We start from the raw sequence: 11492 nt of genomic DNA, 5'->3' as shown, positions 1-11492 counted from the left end.
ATTATCCTTTTTGCTATGAATGATCAAGAACTATCACTAGATGACCTAAAGTATGTTATAATCCAATTATCACCCAGGAACCTTCATGCAATACCATAATGTATTCTTCTCTACCATCTATGTATGCACATGGTATACTAATATACCATGATCTGTTCCATATATGTTATGTTCCATGTATGTTACCATGTACGTATGCACCTTAACGCAATACCATTTGTAATTCTGTTACCCGGAAATGGCAACCGCCATTCCGGCAAATGTAAGCCACATTGAGCCTGCAAATTGGTGGGAAAATGTGGGGTACAAATGCTGCAAATAAATAAATTAATTAATTAATGTGACGTTATAATTTAATTGAGTTTGTGCTGCTTTGGTGAAGAAATACATAGTCCATCACCATCATTGTCATCTGGAGTTCACAGACACTTGGAAGGTCACCATTTCTAAAGATGACATCTGGAACCGGAGTCCACACACAAGGCAATGATATAAGGGTTGTAAATGTATTTCCACGTTTTAGCCACACGAGGGAGCCCGTGCTCTGTAGATCTGCGGCTGCCTCTCCTCCCAAGCAGCTGATGGGCAAATCTTCCAATGTAAATGCAACCCGAGAACTGAGCAGAGAGCCCTCAGCCCGGAGAAAGTGACCAGAGGTTTCTGCTGTAGCCTTAGGTCAGGTGCAACAGTAGAGGAGAGAGAGAGGAAAAGTGAAGGAAGAAAACTGCCGGCCTTGGATGGGGACCGTAGAACACGACAAACTGTAAACGGCACGGAGAAGATCTACGTATAATCTCACACGGACTAAGGCGGGTTTTAGGCTCAAAATGCGGGGCTCCAAAACTACCTGTCTAAGTGGCAGTTTCTGGCAGTTCTTGAATTACGAGACTCCCAAAATGATGGTGGTGAAAAATCGGAACCTGGGGACCATTTATCGATTTGTTCAACTTCTCATCATTATCTACTTCGTTTGGTAAGTTCGCGTCTAGTTCTCCTGTCAAGAATGAGGTGTGTGTGTGTGTGTGGGGGGGGGGGGGGGGGGGGGGGGGGGGGGGAGGGGGGGGGGGAGAGAGAGATTGGGGGGGGGGGGCGAGTATTGGAGGGAAGTGTGCCTGCCGCATATCAGAAAGCTGCTGACTGATAAAGTTCAGCCACTTTTGCCCAAGTGGTCGAGAAAAGTGGAAATTATTCTTAGTGAAAATACTTTAATAGATTATCAAAAATAAGAAAAGCACATGGAGTTAAGAGCACCGAGATTAAAGGGGAAATCGGAGGTTTATAACGTCCCCAGTGACATCAGACTTTAAAGCAAGCCCAAACTCACCCTGATCAGATCAAACAGACACCAACCAAAAGAAAAACGGAAGGGTAGATTCCAGTAACTGAACAGGTCCAGCAAGTTACAGGAGACTTCCCGAGTTCTCCTGTCATTTATGAGATCCATTAGGAATTATTTAAAGATGGTGTACATGATTTTTCAGATGACCAAATGTCAGGAAAAGAGAATTGAACTGTTTGAAAGGTCCTCAGTGTGCGGGCCTCTAGTGTACAGCGCTGCGTACGTCTAGTAGCGCTATAGAAATGATAAGTAGTAGTAGTACACATGAAAATAGGAGCTGAAAAGAGGGGAAAATCGCAGAGAGAGATGGTCTGTGATGGCTGAAAAAGAAAACAAATCTGAAGTTAGAAAGTTAGGGGATGCGGAGAGAGGTTTATTTTATTTTATTTTATTTTATTTTATTTTATTTATTTATTTATTTATTTCTTGCATTTGTATCCCACATTTTCCCACCTCTTTGCGGGCTCAGTGTGGCTTACAATAAGATATGAATAATGGAAATACATTTGTTACAACTTGGTTATAGGTTACATTGTACAAGTTTTGTGAAACCATCGAAGTATCATTAAGAATATAACAAGGTTGGATGGAAAGGAAGGGACTGGCCTGGAGGGTTGTGTATTTGTGGATGTTGGTGATGCTGCTGGAACAGACAGGAGAAAGCAGAGGCTGGTCAAAAGACCAACCAGCACAGGGAAATGTTGCTTGATCACACTTTGTTTCAAAGCACCAGTAGAAGGACCGGAAACCGCCCACCTCAGGGGTCACAATCAAAGTCTAATAACAAAGATATACACAAGTATGTTACACAAAATTACTAAAAGGGCAAATTGTATAAAGGGGACATGCCTTGCTTACTTGCTTGATTCATGTATTTATTTATGTGTGACATTTCTATCCCACATTATCCCAAACAAGTTTGAGCACATTGTGGCTTACAATAAACAGTATAAGATACATAACAAAGAATACAGCATAACAAAGTAATTTGTTGTAAGAATCCAATTTTACAATACAATATCATAAACGTACTGGTCTCCGTATCTCAAAAAAGATATAGTAGAATTGGAAAAGGTACAGCGAAGGGCGACGAAAATGATAGTGGGGATGGGACGACTTTCCTATGAAGAGAGGCTGAGAAGGCTAGGGCTTTTCAGCTTGGAGAAGAGACGGCTGAGGGGAGATATGATAGAAGTGTATAAAATAATGAGTGGAATGGATCGGGTGGATGTGAAGCGACTGTTCACGCTATCCAAAAATACTAGGACTAGAGGGCATGAGTTGAAGCTACAGTGTGGTAAATTTAAAACGAATCGGAGAAAATTTTTCTTCACCCAACGTGTAATTAGACTCTGGAATTCGTTGCCGGAGAACGTGGTACGGGCGGTTAGCTTGACGGAGTTTAAAAAGGGGTTAGATAGATTCCTAAAGGACAAGTCCATAGACCGCTATTAAATGGACTGGAAAAATTCCTCATTTTTAGGTATAACTTGTCTGGAATGTTTTTACGTTTGGGGAGCGTGCCAGGTGCCCTTGACCTGGATTGGCCACTGTCGGTGACAGGATGCTGGGCTAGATGGACCTTTGGTCTTTCCCAGTATGGCACTACTTATGTACTTATGTACTAACTATGGATGTTTAACATTTAGAAAATCTGTTATGAATGAGAAATTGTACATAAAGCAAAGAGGAACTTAATGGTAAATAGAGTAATAACCAATTCAGGTGATAATTAATTGTTTGAGATATGGTTATACTTTGTGAGGGTTTGTTTGAATAGGAACGATTTGAGGATTTTGTGGAATCTAGTACATTTCTTATTTTGGGTGGTCAGGAGTTCCACCATTTGGTTCCTGGGTAAGTGAAGTCTGCAGAGTGGACAGTTTTGTAGGTCACTTTTTTGCAATTTGGGAGGTGTGGTCTGAGATAGTTTCTTGCCTCATATTTAGTGTTTCTTTGAGGTAAGTTCATTAATGGTACCATATAGTCTGGAGCCGAGTCATTTAGGATTTGAAAGATAAAGGTGCATACAAGAAACATTAACTAAACGTAAAAAAAACTGAGTAAATACTAAAATAATAGAAACCAGTGAACTGTACAATAAAAGACCTTGTGTGCATTAAAAGTGTAATCAACATTCATACATTAAAAAAAGAGTAAACTTCAGAAAAACATTAAAAGACAAAAGCATCCTCTCTGAAATAAGGGATAAATAAAACTAACCTACCTTTATCGGCAAGAAGGTGTAGAATTGGACAGTCCCTGGATCCATACAAAATTTAAGGGGATCTTTTACAAAGGCACGCTAGCATTTTAAACATATGTTAACGATTACTGTGCGCTAAACACTATGCCCATAGGAATATATGGGTGTCTCTACCGTTTAGCGCATGCTTTTGTAAAAGGATCCCTAATCACAACCAAAAGATAAAATACATAAATAAAAATGTAATACTACAATTTGTAATAAAACCGGTTTTTAGCTTTAACCATTTTTTACTGCTGTCTGGCTGATATAATTTTATTCACTTGTTCAGAACCCTTATTTTATCATCCTCACTTTAATATTCCCTTATCTCTTGTTTCTCTGTCCTAATTAGATTGTAAGCTCTGTCGAGCAGGGACTGTCTCTTCATGTTCAAGTGTACAGTGCTACGTATGTCTAGTAGTGCTATAGAAATGATAAGTAGTAGTAGTCATTGGGATTCCGGAATCTTGCTACTCTTTGGGATTCCGGAATCTTGCTACTCTTTGTCCTTATCTCTTATTTGTCCTGTTTGTCTGTCCTAATTAGATTGTAAGCTCTGTCGAGCAGGGACTGTCTCTTCATGTTCAAGTGTACAGCGCTGCATACGTCTAGTAGCGCTTTAGAAATGATAAGTAGTAAGTAAGTAGTGATGTGCAACAAGGAAGTGTTGACATATTTACACATGTATGTGATACGTATTTAAAGATCCTGTTTACTAAGCCGCACTGTAGGTGCGCTAGCATTTTTAGCGCACACTAAAAATTAGCACATGCTAACGCTAGAGATGCCCACCTTTGTAAACAGGGCCCTTAAATGCGATGCATTCCAAGCGCAGTGTTCTTGAAGGCTTCTACGTCTGACTAGTGCATTCCTGTTGGTAAGTCGTACACTTTTCAAAGATATATTTTATGATAGAAACTTTTCAGTTGTGGCTGCAATGTGCCTTTTTAGCCAGTTTCCATTTCTTAGCCAGTATTTTTATCTTAACTGCTTTTACTTGTTTGCCGGTTAATCCTATATAATAAAACGCACCTGCAACATTCTGAAGCTGACTGCATGGCTGAGGCATTCCTGCTCTCTGTATCCATCTCCTGAATTGACATCACGTACTTCCGGGTTCGTCACAAGCAGAAGTGACCAACCACACGAGGTTTCTCGGCTTCAGAATGTTGGAGGTGCATTCTATTAAATAGGATTGGTCAGTTCCTTGAAGCACAGCCAGAGCTCAGCGTCCTGCACAGTAACGCTCAGACACCAGAGAGAGGGAGGGAGGGGGGCCTGACACCAGAGAGGGGGGGAGGTATCTCTGTCACACAAACACTCTCTCTCTCACAGTCAATGTCTTTCTCTGTCTCACACACTGTCTCTCACACACTTTATGTCTCACACTGTATCACATTCACTCTCTATCCTGCTTATAATCGAACGAGAAAAATGCCCAAGTTCCGACCTAAATCGGGAGATGGACGTTTATCTCACAAAAATGAATAACGCGGTATAATCGAAAGCCGAACTTGGATGTTTTCAACTGCACTCCATCGCAGAAGCGTACAAAGTTGACGGGGGCGTGTTGGAGGCGTGGTGAAGGCGGGACTGGGGCATGGTTATCACCCGAACAGAGATGGGCGCCTTTCGCCAATAATGGAAAAAAAGTATGCGTTTGTAGCTAGAATTTAGAGCACTTTTCCTGGACCCTGTTTTTTCATGAATAAGGCCCCAAAAAGTGCCCTAAATGACCAGATTACCACCAGAGGGAATCGGGGATGACCTCCCCTGACTCCCCCAGTGGTCACTAACCCCCTCCCACCACAAGAAAATGATGTTTTACAACTTTTTATTTTCACCCTCAAATGTCATACCCACCTCCCTGGCAGCAGTATGCAGGTCCCTGGAGCAGTTGTTAGGGGGTGCAGTGGACTTCAGGCAGGTGGACCCAGGCCCATCCCCCCCTCCTACCTGTTACAATTGTGCTGCTTAATGCTTAGTCGTCCAACCCCCCCAAACCCACTGTACCCACATGTAGGTGCCCCGCTTCACCCCTTAGGGCTATAGTAATGGTGTAGACTTGTGGGTAGTGGGTTTTGAGGGGGATTTGGGGGGCTCAACACACAAGGGAAGGGTGCTATGCACCTGGGAGCTCTTTTACCTTTTTTTTGTTTTTGTAAAAGTGCCCCCTAGGGTGCCCGGTTGGTGTCCTGGCATGTGAGGGGGACCAGTGCACTACGACGAACTGCCCGGTTGGTGTCCTGGCCCCTCCCACGAACAAATGCCTTGGATTTATTCGTTTTTGAGCTGGGCGCTTTCATTTTCCATTATCACAGAAAAACAAAAACGCCCAGCTCACAAATTGTCGAATAAAACATGGACGTCTATTTTTTTTGAAAATACAGTTCGGTCCGCCCCTTCACGGACCCGTTCTCGGAGATAAATGCCCATGGAGATAGACGTTTTTGTTCGATTATGCCCCTCCATGTGTCACACAGTCACTCACACACTCTCTTGGTCTCATACACTCAGTCTCACAGAGAGTCTGTGTCTCACACACACTCTCTCTCTCGCACACACTGTATCTGTGTGAAACACACACTCTCTCTCTCACACTGTTAGGCATATTTTCAAAGCACTTTGGGAGGCTAAGTTCTATAGGTTTCTATGGAACTTTGGGAGGCAAAGTGCTTTGAAAATGAGCCTGCCCATCTCACATACGCACTTGCACACACTCTCATTCTCACACACACACTCTCTCACACACTAGCACCCAGACTCACTCTCTCTCTCACACACACACTTGCAGATTCACTCTGTCTCTCACACATAGTCACTCTCACATACACTCTCTCAAACATACACACTCATTTGTGTCAGAAACGGGCCTTTTTTTAACTAGTATATTAATGTTTTCTTAGTGGAGCTTCTAATGTTTATCCTTGATTTTTCAGCTCGTTTCTATACTTCATTTTTACAGCAGGACTTGCTTTTATAGTTGTTTTTTGAACTTTAAAACTTGAATAAAATTCTGGGACAGTTTCCTCACTGTGGTTTTAAATCACAGTTTTGGTGCCTTTTTTTATCCAGTTTTATAGTTTACCCGTTTTTTTGTTATACCTGGTTATCAAATGGGCAGTACTTAGCAGTTCATTTATACTTATGTTTCCGCTTGACATGGTGTCTTACACGTCTCAAAGTTTCTTTTGTAGAACTGTTGTTGTAGCATATCTGTTCAGATAACAGATATGGACACTGTCCCCCCTGTTTACCACGTGACGCTAGCAGCTGCCCTGCATTAATGCTGACACGGCATTAGGAAACAGGGGAGTGTATTTTTTTTTACTTTGGTTTTCTCTGGTATTGGTTTTATTACAAATTTTAGCATTACATTTTTATTTATGTATTTTATCCTTTGGATGCTATTAAATTTTGTATAGATCCAGGGAGACTATTATTAAGAACAGAATTACAGAGCATATTCAAAAGCATGGATTAATGAGACAAAGTCAACATGGATTTAGTGAAGGGAAATCTTGCCTCACCAATCTACTACATTTCTTTGAAGGGGTGAACAAACATGTGGATAAAGGTGAGCCGGTTGATATTGTATATCTGGATTTTCAAAAGGCGTTTGACAAAGTACCTCATGAAAGACTCCAGAGGAAATTGGAGAGTCATGGGATAGGAGGTAGTGTTCTGTTGTGGATTAAAAACTGGTTAAAAGATAGAAAACAGAGAGTAGGGTTAAATGGTCAGTATTCTCAATGGAGAAGGGTAGTTAGTGGGGTTCCCCAGGGGTCTGTGATGGGACCTCTGCTTTTTAACATATTTATAAATGACCTAGAGATGGGAGTAACTAGTGAGGTAATTAAATTTGCTGATGACACAAGGTTATTTAAAGTCGTTAAATCGCGGGAGGATTGTGAAAAATTACAAGAGGACCTTACGAGATTGGGAGACTGGGCATCTAAATGGCAGATGAAGTTTAATGTGAGCAAGTGCAAAGTGATGCATGTGGGAAAGAGGAACCCGAATTATAGCTACGTTATGCAAGGTTCCACGTTAGGAGTCACGGACCAAGAAAGGGATCTAGGTGTCGACGTTGATGATACGTTGAAACCTTCTGCTCAGTGAGCTGCTGCAGCTAAGAAAGAAAATAGAATGTTAGGTATTATTAGGAAAGGAATGGAAAACAAAAATTATTATGTTATAATGCCTTTGTATCGCTCCATGGTGCGACCGCACCTCAAATATTGTGTTCAATTCTGGTCGCCACATCTCAAAAAAGTTATAGTGGAATTAGAAAAGGTGCAGAGAAGGACGACGAAAATCATAAAGGGGATGGGACGACTTCTCTATGAGGGAAGGCTAAAGCAGCTCACTGACCCTCCTGCTGAGGGGGGGGGGGGGGATAATATTTAATAAGCATAACAGAACAACGAAGAGGTCTCCCAACAGAAAAAAATCAGTACAAATGTCTCCGTTCATGGACAGGGGATGTCCCAGTGGCCTTTCCACTGTTCCACCGCCAACCCCAAAAAACCCTCCCCTTCTCTCCACCCTCCCTCCCATCCTTTCCCAAGCCAACCCCTATTAACCTTCTCCAGAAAAAAAAGCATCAGTCACTCCCACCCTCCCTACCCCCCAACAAACTGAAACTAAGGGGCCCTTTCACTAAGCTGTGGTAAAAAGCGGCCTGCGGCAGTGTAAGATGTAAGTCTTAAAACGCAGTCTCTGCAGCCGCTCCTCCTCTCGCCTCCACATCACTGCACCTGGAGTAAGACCCCGGAGGAGCGCACTGATGTGACAGGCGATAGGAGGAGCGGCTGCAGAGACTGCGTTGTAAGACTCGGGCATTTGTGAATGATTTGGGCTGGGTTTAAAAACATTTATCTCTTCTTTTGTAGCGGCCGCTGCTGGGGAAGCAGCAGTGGCCAGACAGCGTTACCACTGGCAGCTGTGGGTGGCGAGGGGGTTTGATGCGCCGGGGCGGAGGGGAGGGTCGCTGGACATGGGTAGCTGCAGGGGGGGCAGGGGAGAGGAGGGTCGCTGGACATGGATGGCTAGAGGCGGGGCAGGGGAGAGGGAGGTGGGGAGGGGGTCCTGAGACCAGAGAGGGGGGGTGGGGAGGGGGGCCCTGCGAGAGGGGGGGTGGGGGCTCACACTCACTCACTCACTGTCTCTCACATACACTCTCTCTGACACACTCCCTGTCTATCACACTCTATCTCTCTGTCACACACACACAGTCTCACACACACAGACACTCTGTCTCTCACACACTCTCTCTCTCTCACACAAACACACACACACGCTGTCTCTGTCTCGCTCTCATTCTCTCTATGACACACACACTCCATCTCTCACACACACTCTCTCTCTCAAACATACACACTCCGAGGAAAACCTTGCTAGCGCACGTTTCATTTCTGTCAGAAACGGGCCTTTTTTACTAGTAAATAAATAATTCATCCAGGCGTTATGGGCGCACGTCAAATTTGAAATCACCACCAGGGGGCGCGTTGGCCTGGCGCTAATCTCATTTGGGCATGCGTTGCACATGCATAGAGCCTACCGTGGCTTAGTAAAAAGGCCCCTAAGACAGGAGGTGAATTAGTCCTATAACATGTCCAGCAAATATAAACCAGACAATCACTAAAGTATTACTTAGGAACTAAATGAAGTGGGTAACAGCCAAACATACACACTTACAAATTCTTACAATACTACAGGTACAGAGAAGGGCGACGAAAATGATAAAGGGGATGGAACGACTTCCCTATGAGGAAAGGCTAAAGCGGCTCTTCAGCTTGGAGAAAAGGCGGCTGAGGGGAGATGTGATAGAGGTCTATAAAATAATGAGTGGAGTGGAACGGGTAGACGTGAAGCGTCTGATTATGCTTTCCAAAAATACTAGAACTAGGGGGCATGCGATGAAGCTACAATGTAGTAAATTTAAAATGAATCGGAGAAAATTTTTCTTCACTCAACATTTAATTAAATTCTGGAATTTGGAGAATGTGGTAAAGGCGGTTAGCTTAGCGGAGTTTTAAAAAGGTTTGGATGACTTCCTAAAGGAAAAGTCCACAGACCATTATTAAATGGACTAGGGGAAAATCCACTATTCGTTGCCAGAGAATGTGGTAAAGGCGGTTAGCTTAGCAGAGTTTTTAAAAAGTTTGGATGGCTTCCTAAAGGAAAAGCCCACAGACCATTATTAAATGGGCTTGGGGAAAATCCACTATTTCTGGGATAAGCAGTATAAAATGTTTTGTACTTTTTTGGGATCTTGCCTGGTATTTGTGACCTGGATTGGCCACTGTTGCAAACAGGATGCTGGGCCTGATGGACCTTTGGTCTGTCCCAGTATGGCACTAGTTATGTACTTATGTACCACAAACAATAAAAATACAAATCCTTACATTACAGCAAAAAATTAAAAATACACACAGAAAATAAAAACATGGCATAAGAGACAGATCTCTGTGGGCAGCGGTGGCTCTGGCCCCCTTCTACCTCCATTCTTCTTTCTGCCAGCAGCTGGCTTTACCAGGGTAAAAAATCTGCCTTGGGAGCCAAAGAATTAGCATCTCTGAGAAGGTCCCTCTTAAATGGTTGAGCCCCAGGCATATGCCTAGGTTTCCTATGCCTTAATCCTACCCTGTTCCCACCTTCTTCTCTCAGGTATGTCTTCATTATCCAGAAGGGATACCAAGCGCGTGAGACAGGTCCTGAGAGCTCAGTCATCACCAAGGTGAAAGGCATCTCCACATCCGAAGTACCAGGCCTGGGAGAAAAAGTCTGGGACGTGGCCGAGTATGTGAAACCCCCAGAGGTAAGACCTTACAATTGTACAATATCTCCGTTCCTAGAGCTGCTGTCGGCTCCTGGTTAACGAAGCTCAGCCACTGCAAAGCAGGTGTACAACCAGGGTTTTTTTGAGGGGGGTACTTGGGGGTACTGAGTACCGGCACTAGTTACATCACAAATCATGGGACACAAACTTTGGAAAAAAACGCACCGGCTAGATAATATTCAACTTCTATCAGCATTCTAAAGAGCAAAGGTCAGACAGCTGCTAGCTATTTTGGTAAAGATAATTATCATTCCACTAAAGATCATTCACATTTATAGGAATACGGAACTAATATCCATTATTCCATATTATTTTATTTACTTTTATTTATTTATTTGTTACATTTGTAGCCCACATTTTCCCACCTATTTGCAGGCTCAATGTGGCTTACACGGTACTGTAATCGCTTTCGCCAGTTCTGGTATTGTGGTAGAATAAGGTTCATGTATGGCTGATGTATTTGGGAACTTAGGGAGGACGAGGGAGGTTGGGGTGTGTCCATTACGATGTTTGGTTTTGTTGTGTTGCAAGTACTCTGGCTTTTATGTTGGGTCGGTGGGATATGCCTTCTTGAACAGGTTTGTTTTTAGTTCTTTCCGGAAGTTTAGATGGTCGTACGTTGTTTTTACTATTTTTGGCAGTGCGTTCCATAGTTGTGCACTTAAATAGGAAAAGCTGGATGCATATGTTGATTTGTATTTGAGTCCTTTGCTGCTTGGGTAATGCGTGCTCAGACATCTACATATTTCTCTCTTACTTCCCTATTCCCTTTCAAACTTGCATGTTCTTAGTGATACTTCTCAACATCTGAACAAAATATTCATGACTTAAGCTTGTTGAAACTGTTAATTCAGCAAGTGTCAGCAATCTGTAACTAGGTTAAATGCATCTGTCCTGCTCTGTCTTAAAATTATCTCAGTTTCACATTTTTAATGCTTAACTCTTGATACTCCCTTCTGAGCTGGGGGTGCTATCCTATATTTTAAAACGCACCTCCAACATTCTGAAGCCGAGAAAGTGAAGCCTTCAAGCCTTGAAGCCTTACAGAACGCACGAATGCT

General features: G+C 43.0%; 1 protein-coding gene across 2 annotated transcripts in view; it reads left to right on the top strand.

Moving 5' to 3' along the window:
* Window positions 1-638: 638 nt before the first annotated feature.
* Window positions 639-11492, top strand: part of P2RX2 (purinergic receptor P2X 2) — a 52589-nt gene continuing 41735 nt past the window's right edge. For both annotated transcript variants that reach the window (XM_030218654.1, XM_030218653.1), the window contains exons 1-2: window positions 639-973; window positions 10260-10410. In XM_030218654.1, coding sequence (XP_030074514.1) covers window positions 828-973; window positions 10260-10410 — 297 coding nt within the window. In that variant the 5' untranslated portion in view covers window positions 639-827. The remainder of the gene's footprint in view (window positions 974-10259; window positions 10411-11492) is intronic.

Source organism: Microcaecilia unicolor, chromosome 11, assembly GCF_901765095.1.
Source record: "Microcaecilia unicolor chromosome 11, aMicUni1.1, whole genome shotgun sequence".
NCBI lineage: Eukaryota > Metazoa > Chordata > Amphibia > Gymnophiona > Siphonopidae > Microcaecilia > Microcaecilia unicolor.
Note: the sequence above shows the minus strand (reverse complement) of the source record. Positions and strands in the feature narration are given on the sequence as shown.